The following is a 15,359-nucleotide window of genomic DNA, read 5'->3' on the forward strand; positions in this document are numbered from 1 at the left end:
TAAGTTAACCTTTTAAAATTCTTTTTATTTTAATTTTATTTTCAAAGTTTTTGAATAATTATAAATCATTTCGAACATAAATTTAAAAAAAATATCAAAAATCATGAAAAATCTCAATAATTGCATTATTTTTATTTACTTATTTACGGTCAGTGTGGTGAGATTGGTTTCAAGTGATTTTAAAATTGAGCTGTTCAATTGAGGTACGTTTTTGGCAAAAAATGACCCATCGAAAAAGCAACCTTTTAATAAATAAATATCCATTTTTTTAATTGCTCGCAAAGTACCTAAATGCAGTTTTTTTACCCATAGTCACCCCTATTGACGGTATTACAAACATTTGAGGAAGATGCATTTTTTGTTAAATTATGTAACGCAGTTAAGAGAGAAGGGAGTCGACTACTGGGTTAAGCTTCATGTCAATATTGCAATATTGCAAAGATTGCATTTGTGTAAAGAAAGTGATCAGAACTATTTAATCTAATCTAATCAAATCTAATCGAACACAAGCGCAGCCAGTCCGAAGAAAGTATCCTGGACGAACTTGCGGTTAGATTACGCCCCAAGTCCTTTCTTGTCAGTATTAATAATTGCAGTACATCCGAGTTACCCCGAAAATGTATAGCAAAAATTAAAGCGGCCATTAACCGTTGCATTAACCACAGAGACAGATTCTGTGAACGGATCACATTTCACAGAATCATCAGGGGAGGAAGGATGCGTGGACACACCATACCAAACGCTCCGAATCAGTTGGGTGTGGTGTGTTAGAGTAAATTGGCAAATTATTATATTTTTAGGGGGAAGTGGAAATAGGAAAATTGGGGTTGGGGAAATCGAGATTGGGAAATAGAAAAATGGGAAAGGGGTAGGAGGGTAATTTAATTTATAATATTATAATACAGGGGAATATAATCAAATATTAAATAATGATGGAAAACTCTCACCAAGAAACAGCAAAACTTCAAAAACACAGCTAGGCGGTGGTGGTGTCCCGATAGTCTGACCCCAGGATCTTGACAGGACACAGGCCGGTAGGATGAAGTGGAAGTGTTCCTTTAGTACCGAATATCTCCACTCTCAACAAATATTTCCGGATGTTTCGCTGGTACAAATGCCTCTTGAAACAGCATCCGCCATATCCTCCGTAAATGTAAATATCCTCCTCCAGTTTGGTTGAGCCCTTCCACTTACTTTTCGTGTTCCTAATCCTTGGCAGTTCCAAACGATTTATTGAATTTTCAACGAAATTTACTTCGACAACGACAATTAGAAACAAAATTCCCATTTAACACAAAAAATCCTTATAAAAGAATGCATATAAAGGGAAAAAATAAAATTTGGCAAAAATGACGAGGAGTGAAAAAGTTTTCCAACCATCAGCACCGGTTGCTACGATCGAACCTCCGTAAAGAAAGCGATCAGAACTATTTTTGATTTTTTTTTCTAAATTTAAAAGTGTTTTGAGGTTTTTTAAAAATAAATACTAAATATTGAATGTTTACTGAGTATGAATGATTGAGGAATGTTTTACTTTATTTTAGAAAAAAAATGTCAGACTAAAAATAAGTTTCTCATAAAATCTCAAACTCTAGATCCCGCCACCCACCACTAACTGTCAACGCGAAATCCCGTCCAAGTCCCCGTCCACGAGAAGCGCGCCAAGAACGCGAACCATTCCGAGCATGACTTTTATTATCCCTCATACGACATGGAAGCGAATTGAAAAATTGCTGACCCCCTCTCCCATCCGCTCGTCAAAACCTCCCACCCTCATAGGTACGATTGGTTCGATTTTTGCGGGGATTTATAATCCAGATTAGAACACACTTTTCACAGCTTATTCCGTTTATTGCTCTTGGGGGGAGAAAAAACTAGTTTACATTCATTGTGTAATTTTTTCTACCGTTTCTTAAATGTATAAAGGTTTGTTCTTAGGTCTAGGTCTTACAAGTGTAAAGTTGTTCTACATGAAAAAACCTGCACGATAGCTAGGAGTAGTAAATTAGGATAGGAATAGTAAAACGCAGGCTACCACAAAATTGGCAGTGTTTCACCTTTGCTGGATTAGGTTAATTTAAGTTCACTCGTTCCGGAACCGTTTCAGTTCGTGCATGATGTTCTGCAGCAGCGGTGCCGTGGACAGTTCCGTCGACTGGAGCACCGTCCGCGGTGCCACAACGCGGGTGATGTCGATTTGGGGGGCCAGCGGGGTGTGGAACGGTCCGGCACTCATGGGTCGCACCAGCGGCGAGTGAGCTCCGCTGCCCCAGGCACCCCGTCCGGGTGAAGGTGGACCGGAGCTTTCCAGCTTGTTACGGGCCGCCTGGCCGGCCGCCGTGACGGGCCGAACCGTGGCCGAGCACGCCCGGGACGACTCCCTGCGGGGTGATCTTGAGGTGAGAACAGCGACGGGTTAAAAGTTGGAGCAAGTGGTTACGAGCAGGTTACCTTACAACGGCCGCCGACTTGCCGCGGGTTTCCACCGGTGGCCGGATCACACCGGGTAGCGGGATCGAGTGTTTGTTGGCTTCCTCCTTGTCCGCCGGTTCCGAGTAGAGTTGGATGGCACCCTCGAGGAGGCCTTCGAAGCGATTCCTCGTGACCACCGGGTCACGCAGGGGACTAGTCATTTCTGGAGTGGGGGAGAGTTGGATTAGGATTAGCTAATGAAAATTGCAATTCCTCGTACCTTCCATCTCCTTCTTGTGCATTTGCCACACGATTGGTCCGACCACCCCGGGATCCGCGCCATCACTCTGAGATCGCGACAAATGCGCTTCCGTATCGGTGTTGTACTGACTAGTGGAGGCCGTCCCTGGCGCTGTGGACTTATCCCCGTAACCACCCTCCGATTGATCTAGGTGGGTCATCGTGACAGGCTCCAGCACGCGACTCAATGGTTCCGGGACGAAGCATCTGAAAGAAAAGAGGATCGTAAGAAGTTGACAAATTCTACTCTGAGTTACTTACCTCGGAAAACTCTTCACCGACGCCATGCTCAGGTACGACCCAATACTTCCAGTGTCAACCGAAGCGCGACCGCCCATCTCCATGCACCGGATCTTGTCCTTGTTGAACGCCTCGATCGGACCCGCGTGCTGCTGCTGCTCCATCGTGAACCCAGCGTTGTAGTGACCGTGCTGGACCTTCTTCTTCAGGTAGTGCTTCATGATCACGTCCGTGTTGTAGGTTTCGTTGTGTTGGTACGGCGGAGACTTGGCCACCGCTTGCGGGTCGTACGACTGTTCGCTGGAACCACTGCCGCTTTGCGTCTCACTGCTCGTTATGGGACTTCCCGGGGCGTGCAGCATCGCTCCCTCGAAGGAACCCACCCGATTCTCGCCCAAGTATTTCCGACGCCGCTTGTGCGGATGTTCCTTCTTAGGTTTCTGAACCGAAGCGTACACGTTTTCAGCTCCGGCCAGCGATCCAAACTGCTTCTGAAGCTTGTTCGTCAACGTGACCGCCCGCTCGTCCAGCAGTTCCTGGGTGTGATGCTTCAGCTTCCGTTTCGGGTAGTAAACCGACGAGTCCGACGAATAGCTGGAGGACGATGTTGGTCTGGACATCGGTGGCAGTGGAAAGTGGATCGTTGGAGATGGCTTCTGCGTTGTCGGGACGGATCCGATTACGCTGACCGCCGATGGGTCACGAGTTAGCGGAGAGGCATGACTACTGCCACTTTCCGAGCGGACCGTGTTGAGGTCATCTCCACCGGAGCTACCAGGCATGACTAGGGCTTGCGTTGACTCCAGTCTAAAAAATAAAAAATGAATGAACGTTAAAAGAATCCCATTCTTTTCACAAGCCAACAAAAGGACAATTCTAATCCATTTCATAAGACGCACAAAAAAAAACCGACTCTTACTTCTTGAGCTCCGTCACATGCTTCCGTTTGCCGCGGGCCACCAGGAATATGCCAATCAGCAGCACCAGAAACAGGGCGGCCGCCACGCACGACACCACAAACAGCGTCGGATTCTGGCCGATCAGGGCAATCACGTTCGAGGAGTTGCCGTTGTACGTTGACGGGATGAGCGGTGTGGCCTGGGGTTCCTTCAGGTAGGCTGCGATAGAGGTGGGACAGACGAAGAAAAGACGCAAATAAGCAAACAATCGGTTTAAATTTCCCAGTCCCCACTGTTCAAATCTCCGGCCAACATGGCTTCCGGCCTTGCGGAGCCGGTTCCGGGATCTAGTCTGATAGGAGACGAGCAGAAAAAAGGTCTTAGTCAGTGATTCTAGACAAGCCGATTTTTTTTTTAACACAACAATTATCAAGCTATTTTTTTATAAAAAACAAAAACAAAAACAAAAACAAAAACAAAAACAAAAACAAAAACAAAAACAAAAACAAAAACAAAAACAAAAACAAAAACAAAAACAAAAACAAAAACAAAAACAAAAACAAAAACAAAAACAAAAACAAAAACAAAAACAAAAACAAAAACAAAAACAAAAACAAAAACAAAAACAAAAACAAAAACAAAAACAAAAACAAAAACAAAAACAAAAACAAAAACAAAAACAAAAACAAAAACAAAAACAAAAACAAAAACAAAAACAAAAACAAAAACAAAAACAAAAACAAAAACAAAAACAAAAACAAAAACAAAAACAAAAACAAAAACAAAAACAAAAACAAAAACAAAAACAAAACAAAAACAAAAACAAAAACAAAAACAAAAACAAAAACAAAAACAAAAACAAAAACAAAAACAAAAACAAAAACAAAAACAAAAACAAAAACAAAAACAAAAACAAAAACAAAAACAAAAACAAAAACAAAAACAAAAACAAAAACAAAAACAAAAACAAAAACAAAAACAAAAACAAAAACAAAAACAAAAACAAAAACAAAAACAAAAACAAAAACAAAAACAAAAACAAAAACAAAAACAAAAACAAAAACAAAAACAAAAACAAAAACAAAAACAAAAACAAAAACAAAAACAAAAACAAAAACAAAAACAAAAACAAAAACAAAAACAAAAACAAAAACAAAAACAAAAACAAAAACAAAAACAAAAACAAAAACAAAAACAAAAACAAAAACAAAAACAAAAACAAAAACAAAAACAAAAACAAAAACAAAAACAAAAACAAAAACAAAAACAAAAACAAAAACAAAAACAAAAACAAAAACAAAAACAAAAACAAAAACAAAAACAAAAACAAAAACAAAAACAAAAACAAAAACAAAAACAAAAACAAAAACAAAAACAAAAACAAAAACAAAAACAAAAACAAAAACAAAAACAAAAACAAAACAAAAACAAAAACAAAAACAAAAACAAAAACAAAAACAAAAACAAAAACAAAAACAAAAACAAAAACAAAAACAAAAACAAAAACAAAAACAAAAACAAAAACAAAAACAAAAACAAAAACAAAAACAAAAACAAAAACAAAAACAAAAACAAAAACAAAAACAAAAACAAAAACAAAAACAAAAACAAAAACAAAAACAAAAACAAAAACAAAAACAAAAACAAAAACAAAAACAAAAACAAAAACAAAAAACAAAAACAAAAACAAAAACAAAAACAAAAACAAAAACAAAAACAAAAACAAAAACAAAAACAAAAACAAAAACAAAAACAAAAACAAAAACAAAAACAAAAACAAAAACAAAAACAAAAACAAAAACAAAAACAAAAACAAAAACAAAAACAAAAACAAAAACAAAAACAAAAACAAAAACAAAAACAAAAACAAAAACAAAAACAAAAACAAAAACAAAAACAAAAACAAAAACAAAAAAGCACGTTGCCGAAGTTGATTAGTTGATAACCACTGCAACTCTAAAGAACACACTGCACAAGTAGACAAAAAATAGTCATTTCAAGAGCAATACGTACGATCCGCTTTCAAGTAAACCATCGCCTCCATGACGTGCTCGACCTCTTCCTGGGACATAAGTTTCATATCTTCGGCGGCCGTCGTCGCCAGCACCGGTTGACCTCCGACGAACACCGAGTAGATGATTTCGGTCTGGTTCAGTAATTGGCTGTTTGCGGAACATCACGACGAACCACAGAACAGAGAGGGCCGCACATGTGGATGGAAAAAATAAATATAAAACTCTTCAAAACTGTACATCTCTGTGAAGTGGGACTTCGATGACGACCTCAGTCGAGTGTCCGCACTTGGACAGCATCATATTGTCAGCGAATGGGACTGTGGGTTCTCGTACTCCTCAAAATTGGTCATAATTGCGTTCTGCAAGGAAAAGTGGGGATAAAAAATCTCCGGTTCCCGGATACTCACTTTGATCTCGGCGAGTCGACAGTCATCGATGCCGGCAGGTCCTCGTCATTGTCATCGTCGTCGCGCAAGTGGCTGGTGTTGTGTATCAGAATCCGGACCCGACGCTTGCCCGACGACGAGTAAGCATCCTTGTCATAATTACGCGTAAGTGGTCCCGTTCCACCGTCGTTCTGGTCCACGGTGAAGTCGTCCTGCTGGTTCGGAGGTGCATCGTCACCGTCGCCGGGTGTGCTGAAAACAGCGATGATTGATGGATCGAGTGTGTGACATATGGAGGAGAGTCGGTGTTCAATTTTGAAGATTAAATGAATAAATTATTTTTTCAACAAATTTTTTTTTCTTTTTTCAATGAACGCCTTTTTGGAATGCCAACTGAATCTTCCAGTAGAAATTAATCCTCATCAAAAGTCACCCCTTTTTAACCTACCGTTGCAGCTGCTGCATGTGTTCATCCCGGTCCTCCTTCAACCCGCTCTCGGACACGACCACCACCTTCTGGCCGTCGTCCTCGTCTTCCTCACCGGATGACCCATCATCGTCGGCATCCCTCTTGTGGAGTTTTTTCCTACGCCTTCGTCGCCGGAACTGCTGCTCGTACGTTTGGACATGTTCATTCACCAGGACATTCCTGCCGCCGCCTCTTGAAACGTCGCTCACTGCCTGACGGTGGCCGTCACTGATCCTCAAACCAACTGCTCCGTCGTACGAAGCCCTCCGTTTGGCCCGTCGCTTAGCCAACAGTTTCATGGTTCTGGCCGATGCCAGCGAGGAAGAAGACGAAGATTGCCGACCACCGTGAAGTGTGTTGTTGTTGATGCCCAGATGTAAGGCCTGTTGTCTGGAAATTGGAAACTGTTAGCCAGGAAATTGTTTCCCTTGACGGATTATACTCCCACGTTCCTCAAGAAGCTCAAGAAGTGCCCCGCTCTTACCTGGTGAACGCCACCCGGTACAGTCGGGCCAGCTTCCCCTCCAACTCGGGATAATCCTTCCGCCCAAAGAGTCCCCCGACGACCGTCATCAGCCAGAAGCGCCGATCGGTGGGGGTGACATTGTCGATGGTGTCATCCAATCCGTCACCACCCCCCGGAGGACAATCGAAGATGCACAAATCATCCCCCGGGCCATGGCCGCCACCGCCACCTTCGTTGCTCCGGTCAATGTAGACCGTGGCCACGACGGTGGCCGTTTTAATGATTGCATCTTCACTGATTGGAAACCGGTCGAAGGGATTTAGCGCGGCCGGGCCGTCCCCCGAACCGGTCCAGAAAAAGTCCCGGATGTCCTGCTCCGAAGCGTGCAGATAATTGCCAATTATGTAGCCATCTGGAATAAACGGAGAAAGGAGAAAGTAAAGAGGGAGGAGGGCGTTAGTTATTAGGTTTTACGGAATCCGATTTGGCAGACTCTGAGCAGATTTGTGTGGAATCGATTCTGAGGGATTATGATGGACTGCAATATGCTTTTTTGACATTTTTTTCGCTAGAATCTTTTTATGAAGGTCTTAAAACAATAACAGTACTCGTACATTTTTAATTTATCAATTTATCAATTTATCAATTTATCAATTTATCAATTTATCAATTTATCAATTTATCAATTTATCAATTTATCAATTTATCAATTTATCAATTTATCAATTTATCAATTTATCAATTTATCAATTTATCAATTTATCAATTTATCAATTTATCAATTTATCAATTTATCAATTTGTCAATTTATAAATTTATAAATTTATCATTTTATCAATTTATCAATTTATCAATTTATCAATTTATCAATTTATCAATTTATCAATTTATCAATTTATCAATTTATCAATTTATCAATTTATCAATTTATCAATTTATCAATTTATCAATTTATCAATTTATCAATTTATCAATTTATCAATTTATCAATTTATCAATTTATCCATTTATCAATTTATCAATTTATCAATTTATCAATTTATCAATTTATCAATTTATCAATTTATCAATTTATCAATTTATCAATTTATCAATTTATCAATTTATCAATTTATCAATTTATCAATTTATCAATTTATCAATTTATCAATTTATCAATTTATCAATTTATCAATTTATCAATTAATCAATTAATCAATTAATCAATTTATCAATTAATCAATTAATCAATTTATCAATTTATCAATTTATCAATTTATCAATTTATCAATTTATCAATTTATCAATTTATCAATTTATCAATTTATCAATTTATCAATTTATCAATTTATCAATTTATCAATTTATCAATTTATCAATTTATCAATTTATCAATTTATCAATTTATCAATTTATCAATTTATCAATTTATCAATTTATCAATTTATCAATTTATCAATTTATCAATTTATCAATTTATCAATTTATCAATTTATCCATTTATCAATTTATCAATTTATCTATTCATCAATTTATCTATTCATCAATTTATCAATTTATCAATTTATCAATTTATCAATTTATCAATTTATCAATTTATCAATTTATCAATTTATCAATTTATCAATTTATCAATTTATCAATTTATCAATTTATCAATTTATCAATTTATCAATTTATCAATTTATCAATTTATCAATTTATCAATTTATCAATGTATCAATTAATATTTTTATTTATTTAAATAATCAATTGATCATTTTAATAAAAAATTGGCTATTAATTTATTATTTAATCGATTTATTCAATTTTTCATCAATTTAAGCTATTGCCAATTTTATTTCAAATTAGATCAAAATATCGAGGAGCAAAAAAAAATGACTTAAAGTAATTTTTTATTAAAAAAAACATGTAAAATCGTAAGGGTTTCCAGACGAATTTATTACTTGCCAGTGCGCCAATTAATTACTCAAATTACTGAGTAAAAATGATCAATTTCTTTAATAACTTAATTACTTTTCACGTTAATAAAACATATTGATAAATATTAAATTAATTAAAGTATTTCTTTAAATGGCTTTAAACCAAGTATGATATGGATTTTTCAAAAATTAAACTATAAATTCAAAACACATTGACAATCAAGAGAAGAACTGAAAATATATATATTTATTTTTTTTTCGAAGTTTTGCTAGATTAATTTAGTTTAACAAATAGCCATTAGTTTTTCAAAAACTACATTTTGACATTTTGTTCCATCATGATCAAAATGAATATCAAAGCAATAAAATGAATTTTATATTGTTTTAAGCTCATTGCGAGTCAAATTCCATTGAAAATTTTAAAGTCTTTGCAAAAAAAAAATTGTCGCAAAATTTTTCGAGCCAAACATAAATGTTAATGAAAAATTCGCAACGGCCTTTCTTGAAAACGGCGAAATAAAAAAAAATCTTTTTTTATTCTTATTTGATTTGGCATCTAAGAATGAATTTGAAAATGTTTGTTGACGATTTTCTCGTTTATTTTTTTGATTGTTTTTTAATTCATAGGATTGGTACAAGATATTTTGTCAATTAAACTTTTGGTGATAAAAAGCCAATAATAAATCAGATTTTTTTTCCGAGTACCTAACATAAGGAACGTATAGACAATGTTTCATCAAAATAAAACAAAATCTAAAAAAAAGTTAAAATCAACAAGTGAAAAAAGGCAGAAAAATGCGTTTTTCACGCTGACTTTAATTACAGCTTCTGAATGTATGTTTTGGTTTAAAAGTTTTAAAAATGTTTTCGAATCGTTGCAAAATTTAAATAAGTTTCATTTTTAGCATTAAATTATTTTGAATATAAGTAAAGCATCGTGAAAGAAGAATTTTGAATTAACTTTAGTTAATTTTACTTATTTTTTCAGGAGATTTGGAAGCTTTTCGATTTTCCCTCTTTTTTAACGTTCAACGACATAAAGTTTGAAAAATATTTCCGACGACTTTAATCAATTAATCTTTTTTATTTAGCAACATATTGGGTCATTGGATTTATGCAATTATATACATGATTGGATTTTTTTTTAAGCTTTTTATTGCTTGTATATTGAATAAAAAGTCAGTTTATTTCTAGTTTATAATCATTCAGCTCTCAATATCAAGAAGAGTAGACTGAATTGTTGTTACTTCATAAATGATGTAACATTCAACATATTTTTTAGTGGGTGGGACAATATTAATGCATATGGGACATTTATGCAATCAGGAGCAGTGAAAATCAAAATTATTTATAATTATTTTCCAGTCTGAGGCCTTGTTGGAAACCTTTGTATTTCGCTTTGTATTTTTAATTTTTTTAATGTATGCATTTTTTCAAATGTAGACTTTATAATGTTTTGACAAATGTTATGTTATGTTATTTTAACCACTTAAACTCAACCATAAAGCACAGGATATTTGGCATACGAATTAATCATTTAACGTTTGTATTGTCTCATTTAAAGCTAGACACTAAAGTTAAACATTCAAAAGGGCATTCTTGTGTGAAAAAACTTCAAAATAATATAAATCATTACAAAACTATTGCAAACAAATAATAATTTAGCAAACGACTTTTAACCACTAAGACTAATAAATTTTTAAAGCATTGAACTGACTTTTTAAAGGTTCTAACTGTTCACCATCTCAAGCATATTACATCTAATTTCCTGTTAAAAGCAAGTGTAATAAACATGAACAAAGTTTAAGGGACTTATAAACCCCAACAATGAGTAGCTTCCATCACTCCGTCATAAACTAAGCCCCCCAAAGTGTGCTCCCCATATGCGGCTACACATAGTCAATTCATATCGACTTATCGTAAACACCGCTTCCTGCGTGCTCAAAGGCGGGAAATTGATCGATTTATCACGCGAGATCAATGCATTCATCCCTTTTTTACCCCCCCTCTCCCCATAACTCCACATTGCAACACAAAAGATGACTCCGCATAGCCCATCCCGTCCATAGACATCATAGAAAACTCATTGAAGCCGACCGTAACAATAAAACACTTATCAGCGGATTAAGACTGCTCTCGAGCCTGCCTGCCCGGCCCATGTGGGTGGAAAAGTGTGCACATAAAAGATTTTTCAGTTCATCGACAGCTTCCTCTACGTCCTTATTCTCGTTTGAGTGGGAGTGGGATGGATTCTCTAAGCTAGTATCTGCTCAAGGATGAAGTGAATAGCTGCTCTTTGTGCAGCGTTTGAGTCTAAGCGCATCAAGAGTCGAGTTCGCAAAGTTCTACTTTTCCAGGTTGTGAAAGATATGGTAACTGAGCCATTTTCCAAGTATTATCATGCCAAGCAATGTTCATTTTGCACTTCCAGGTGAATTCGGTGAACTTTTGGGCTTTCCAGCCGGTGATAACAATTTCCCATGAATAAAAAAAGAGTAGCAGCCCAGCAAAATTCAATCAGCATTAAATCCGCGCCATTTTCCGCGTGCGCTTTTTGCCATCTGCCGGCGGAAATTTGGCACTCTTCGCTTATTTTTCCATGGATGAATGATGGAAAATATTTGACGGGCTGCAATTTTCCACCGAACTTGGACTGTAAAATATGATTTAACTGCTTCCCCAGCCAGGGACTCGAACTGGGTGCGAAATAAAACTCAATCACTGCGCTCAACTCAGAATGACGAAAAGGTGTGAATTTTTCGGGAAACGCATTAATATCCGTTTGCAGCTCATCAAATCTAGATCATCGCTTTATGGCATCAGCAAAGGCATCACCCGGTGTGTCACGTGGGGGCGCAATCACCGATGGGATTGACGTTTTGCCGTGGTGTGGGTGTGGATTTCATAATTCGAGCAGTTGCGCAACTTTTGCGAGAATCCATTCACCAGATTGCATCGAGGAGGTGGAAAAACACTTTTATCTGATTACTTTACAATCACCAGGGAGGAAGTTGTTCATTCTCGGAGCCATCATCGCAAACAGGTAGATTGAAGCTGGAACCGTAATGTACAGTTTACCTGAGCAGCAGGGGCCGCCGGCCAGATGAACCGTGTGCGATTCGATTATGCGAGTGCTTCCTTTTTGTGATAGATTTTAACTGACCCGAATGGGATTGTGATAGGTTTGAGAGTAAGAAACGATCGGAAACTGTCCTGTAAATTCGCTGCAAAGCTGATACAGTCACTGGCAGCTGAGCAATTCTCTGAGATTTCGGTCATTCGATTTTTTTTGTATTATTTAATCCGGCTGAAACTTTTTTGGTGCCTTCGGTATGCCACAAAGAAGTTATTTTGCATCATTAGTTTGTCCATATAATTTTCCATACAAATTTGGCAGCTGTCCATACAAAAATGATATGTGAAAATTAAAAAATCTGTATCTTTTGAAGGAATTTTTTGATCGATTTGGTGTCTTCTGCAAAGTTGTAGGTATGGTTACGGACTACACTGGAAAAAAATAATACACGGTAAAAAAAATTTGGTGATTTTTTTATTTAACTTTTTATCATTAAAACTTGATTTGCAAAAAAACACAATTTTTATTTTTTTTTTATTTTTTGATATGTTTTAGAGGACATAGGACAAGACTAACATTTTAAATGGGCGTAATATTGAATGTTTGGCCCGTTTGAAATGTTAGTCCTGATTTAAAATTTTTGAAAGTATTTTTTTCGAAAAGATCGGAAAATTTCACGAATGTTTCATGTTTTAACATTGTAAATCGGATTTATAGTTGCTGAGATATCGACATGAGAAACTGGTGGGTTGTTTGGGTGAGACTTAGAAAACATGAATTTTCCTGTTTTTGAATGTTTGCATGGCAATATCTCAGCAACTATGGGTCGTATCAACAAAGTTCAATAAAGCAAAATAAAGAGAATTTTCTCAGCTTTTCAAAAATATTTTTTTATAAAGGTGGGCAAACATGGGCACTAATTTTAAAAAATGAAAAACTGCGACTATTTTCAAAAAAGTTACATAAAAAGGGTTATAACTTGAAAACGGTGCAGTTTATCAAAAAATCACTAAAGTACTTTTTGATTGCAAATTCGATTTTACATCGAAAAATGAAGTTGAAAAATTTTTGCGACCAATATTTCGATTTTTTGAAAAAATCTGTATTGATTCAAAAAATCATAACTCGGTCAAAGATTTTTTGCCCATTCTGGAAATTTCTGAAAAGTTGGCATTTTATGTCCTCTAAAACATATCAAAAAATAAATAAAATTAAAAATAGTGTTTTTTTGCAAATCAGGTTTTAGTGACAAAAAGTTAAATTAAAAATCACCAAAAAAATTTTTACCGTGTATCATTTTTTTTCAGTGTAGTCCGTATTCATACCTACAACTTTGCCGAAGACACCAAATCGATCAAAAAATTCCTTCAAAAGATACAGATTTTTGAAAGAGAAATTTGTATGGAAAGTTATATGGACAAACTAATGATGCAAAATGGCTTCTTTGGGCATACCGAAGGCACCAAAAAAGTTTCAGTTGGATTAAAAATTACAAAAAAAATCGAATGACCGAAATCCTAGAGAACTGCTCCAATACAAAAATACATATAAAAAAATCAAAAATAAAATAATACAGAATTTAAGAAATTTAATTTTTAAGAATAAAAGTTAATTAAAAAACCCCAAAAAAAAATCCGTGTACCTATTTTTTTCTGAAAAGTCCTCATCAATATCTACAACATTGCCGAAGTTGGTGTCTTCTTCAATCAAAAAGAAATCCTTGAAAAGTTACAGGTTTTCCAATATTTCTATATTACATTAGAATTGTGAGGAGGAGAGGACATATTTATTTTTGTACTATCGATTATTTCTACACCCAAACGGCGGTCGCATGATTGTGATGCATAGGGGGATGGCGTCGCTATTTTAAGACCACGTTTTCCACTTTTTCGACTTCATTTGCTGGGCGAGATAGGACGCCGTCTTTTTTTAGACGATGACTAAGCACATTTCCACTCTTGCACTTAAAAAAACCAGATGGCAGTAAGGACGTGGTGTTACATCGTGCTGCCAGCAAAATGAAGTCGATAAAGTAGAAAAGTGGAAAACGTGATCTAAAAATAGCGACGCCATCCCCCTATTATCGACATTACCGACGGCTTTTTGGTTGTATTTCACAAAAAAAACCCTTAACAGATCGAGGATTGAACCACCATTTTTTTGGTTATTGATCCGACACGCTGCCACCGCGCCATGGACGCTTGATGAAATGAGAGTGAAAGAGCACCAACATATGCTTCTCTTTGGAGTGTTGCTCGGGGACGGGCCAGCATTATATGTGTTGGTGAGAACTGCAGATCGATGAAATGTTTACACGCGGGCAAAAATGATCTACGGGCTTGCTGCAAAAAAATGTTATAAAATGTGACATTTTCTGCAGCAAATCCACTGTTGCAGATTTTGAGATAAAGTTTTCCTTTGGTTGTATTTTTCACCACTTTTTAAAACAAAAGTTTGCAAAATTCATACTTTTCGAACATATACTGAATAGGGGAGAGTGGGGAGACTTGATCCCCGGGGAGACTTGATCCCAAGCCTGTATCTCGTCAGCATGTGGGTAAAACAATTAGCTTTATTCTAGAAAGTTGTGCGAAATTGACTAAAACTCATTGTAGAAAACAAAGAAAAAAATTAAAAAATGTTTAGATTGAGTTACACACATTTTTCTAAGAAGTGCTGCAAAAAACATCCGAGAGATCTTTTTTCTTTGTTTTGATAAGTATAGAAAACACTCAAAAATTATTCAAAAAAATATTTTTTATGCCTGAATTGTTTGATAAACATATAAACTTCAAAACCCTTACGCATTTGACGTTAAATTTATCGTCATACTATTTTTACAATCAATTGTTTAAAAAAGTGCGTTCAGGGAGACTTGATCCCTGCATTTTTACAGTCACTGGAATCAGCCTCAAGATTAAATAATTGGGCTGGGTTTTCGTACATTGTTTCCTTTAATATAGTTGTACACTTACTGCAGTTTGAACCATTTTTCAAAAGTTTTGTAAACAAAAATTACCAGCTTTTGTAAATATGCTCAATTTTGGTCTAAAAAAGAAAATTTTAAGTTTTTAAATATTTTACATGCTAAACTTGTTATATTTTGAACACAAACGTACAGGTTTAATGTGAAATTGTGTAACTTATAGAAAATTAAAAGTTTGGATGAATAAGAAACATTTTGCTTAAGATTTC

The 15,359-nt window shown here is 35.9% G+C and overlaps 1 protein-coding gene across 1 annotated transcript in view; it reads right to left on the minus strand.

Moving 5' to 3' along the window:
• Positions 1-1,836: 1,836 nt before the first annotated feature.
• Positions 1,837-15,359, minus strand: part of LOC120432611 (uncharacterized) — a 47,511-nt gene continuing 33,988 nt past the window's right edge. Inside the window, exons 2-10 of the mRNA XM_052711292.1 lie at positions 7,206-7,599; positions 6,701-7,111; positions 6,274-6,510; positions 5,865-6,013; positions 3,872-4,070; positions 2,974-3,759; positions 2,693-2,919; positions 2,452-2,635; positions 1,837-2,393 (exon numbers count right to left, since the gene is read on the minus strand). Coding sequence (XP_052567252.1) covers positions 2,084-2,393; positions 2,452-2,635; positions 2,693-2,919; positions 2,974-3,759; positions 3,872-4,070; positions 5,865-6,013; positions 6,274-6,510; positions 6,701-7,111; positions 7,206-7,599 — 2,897 coding nt within the window. The 3' untranslated portion in view covers positions 1,837-2,083. The remainder of the gene's footprint in view (positions 2,394-2,451; positions 2,636-2,692; positions 2,920-2,973; positions 3,760-3,871; positions 4,071-5,864; positions 6,014-6,273; positions 6,511-6,700; positions 7,112-7,205; positions 7,600-15,359) is intronic.

Source organism: Culex pipiens, chromosome 3, assembly GCF_016801865.2.
Source record: "Culex pipiens pallens isolate TS chromosome 3, TS_CPP_V2, whole genome shotgun sequence".
In the NCBI taxonomy this organism is placed as follows: Eukaryota; Metazoa; Arthropoda; class Insecta; order Diptera; family Culicidae; genus Culex; species Culex pipiens.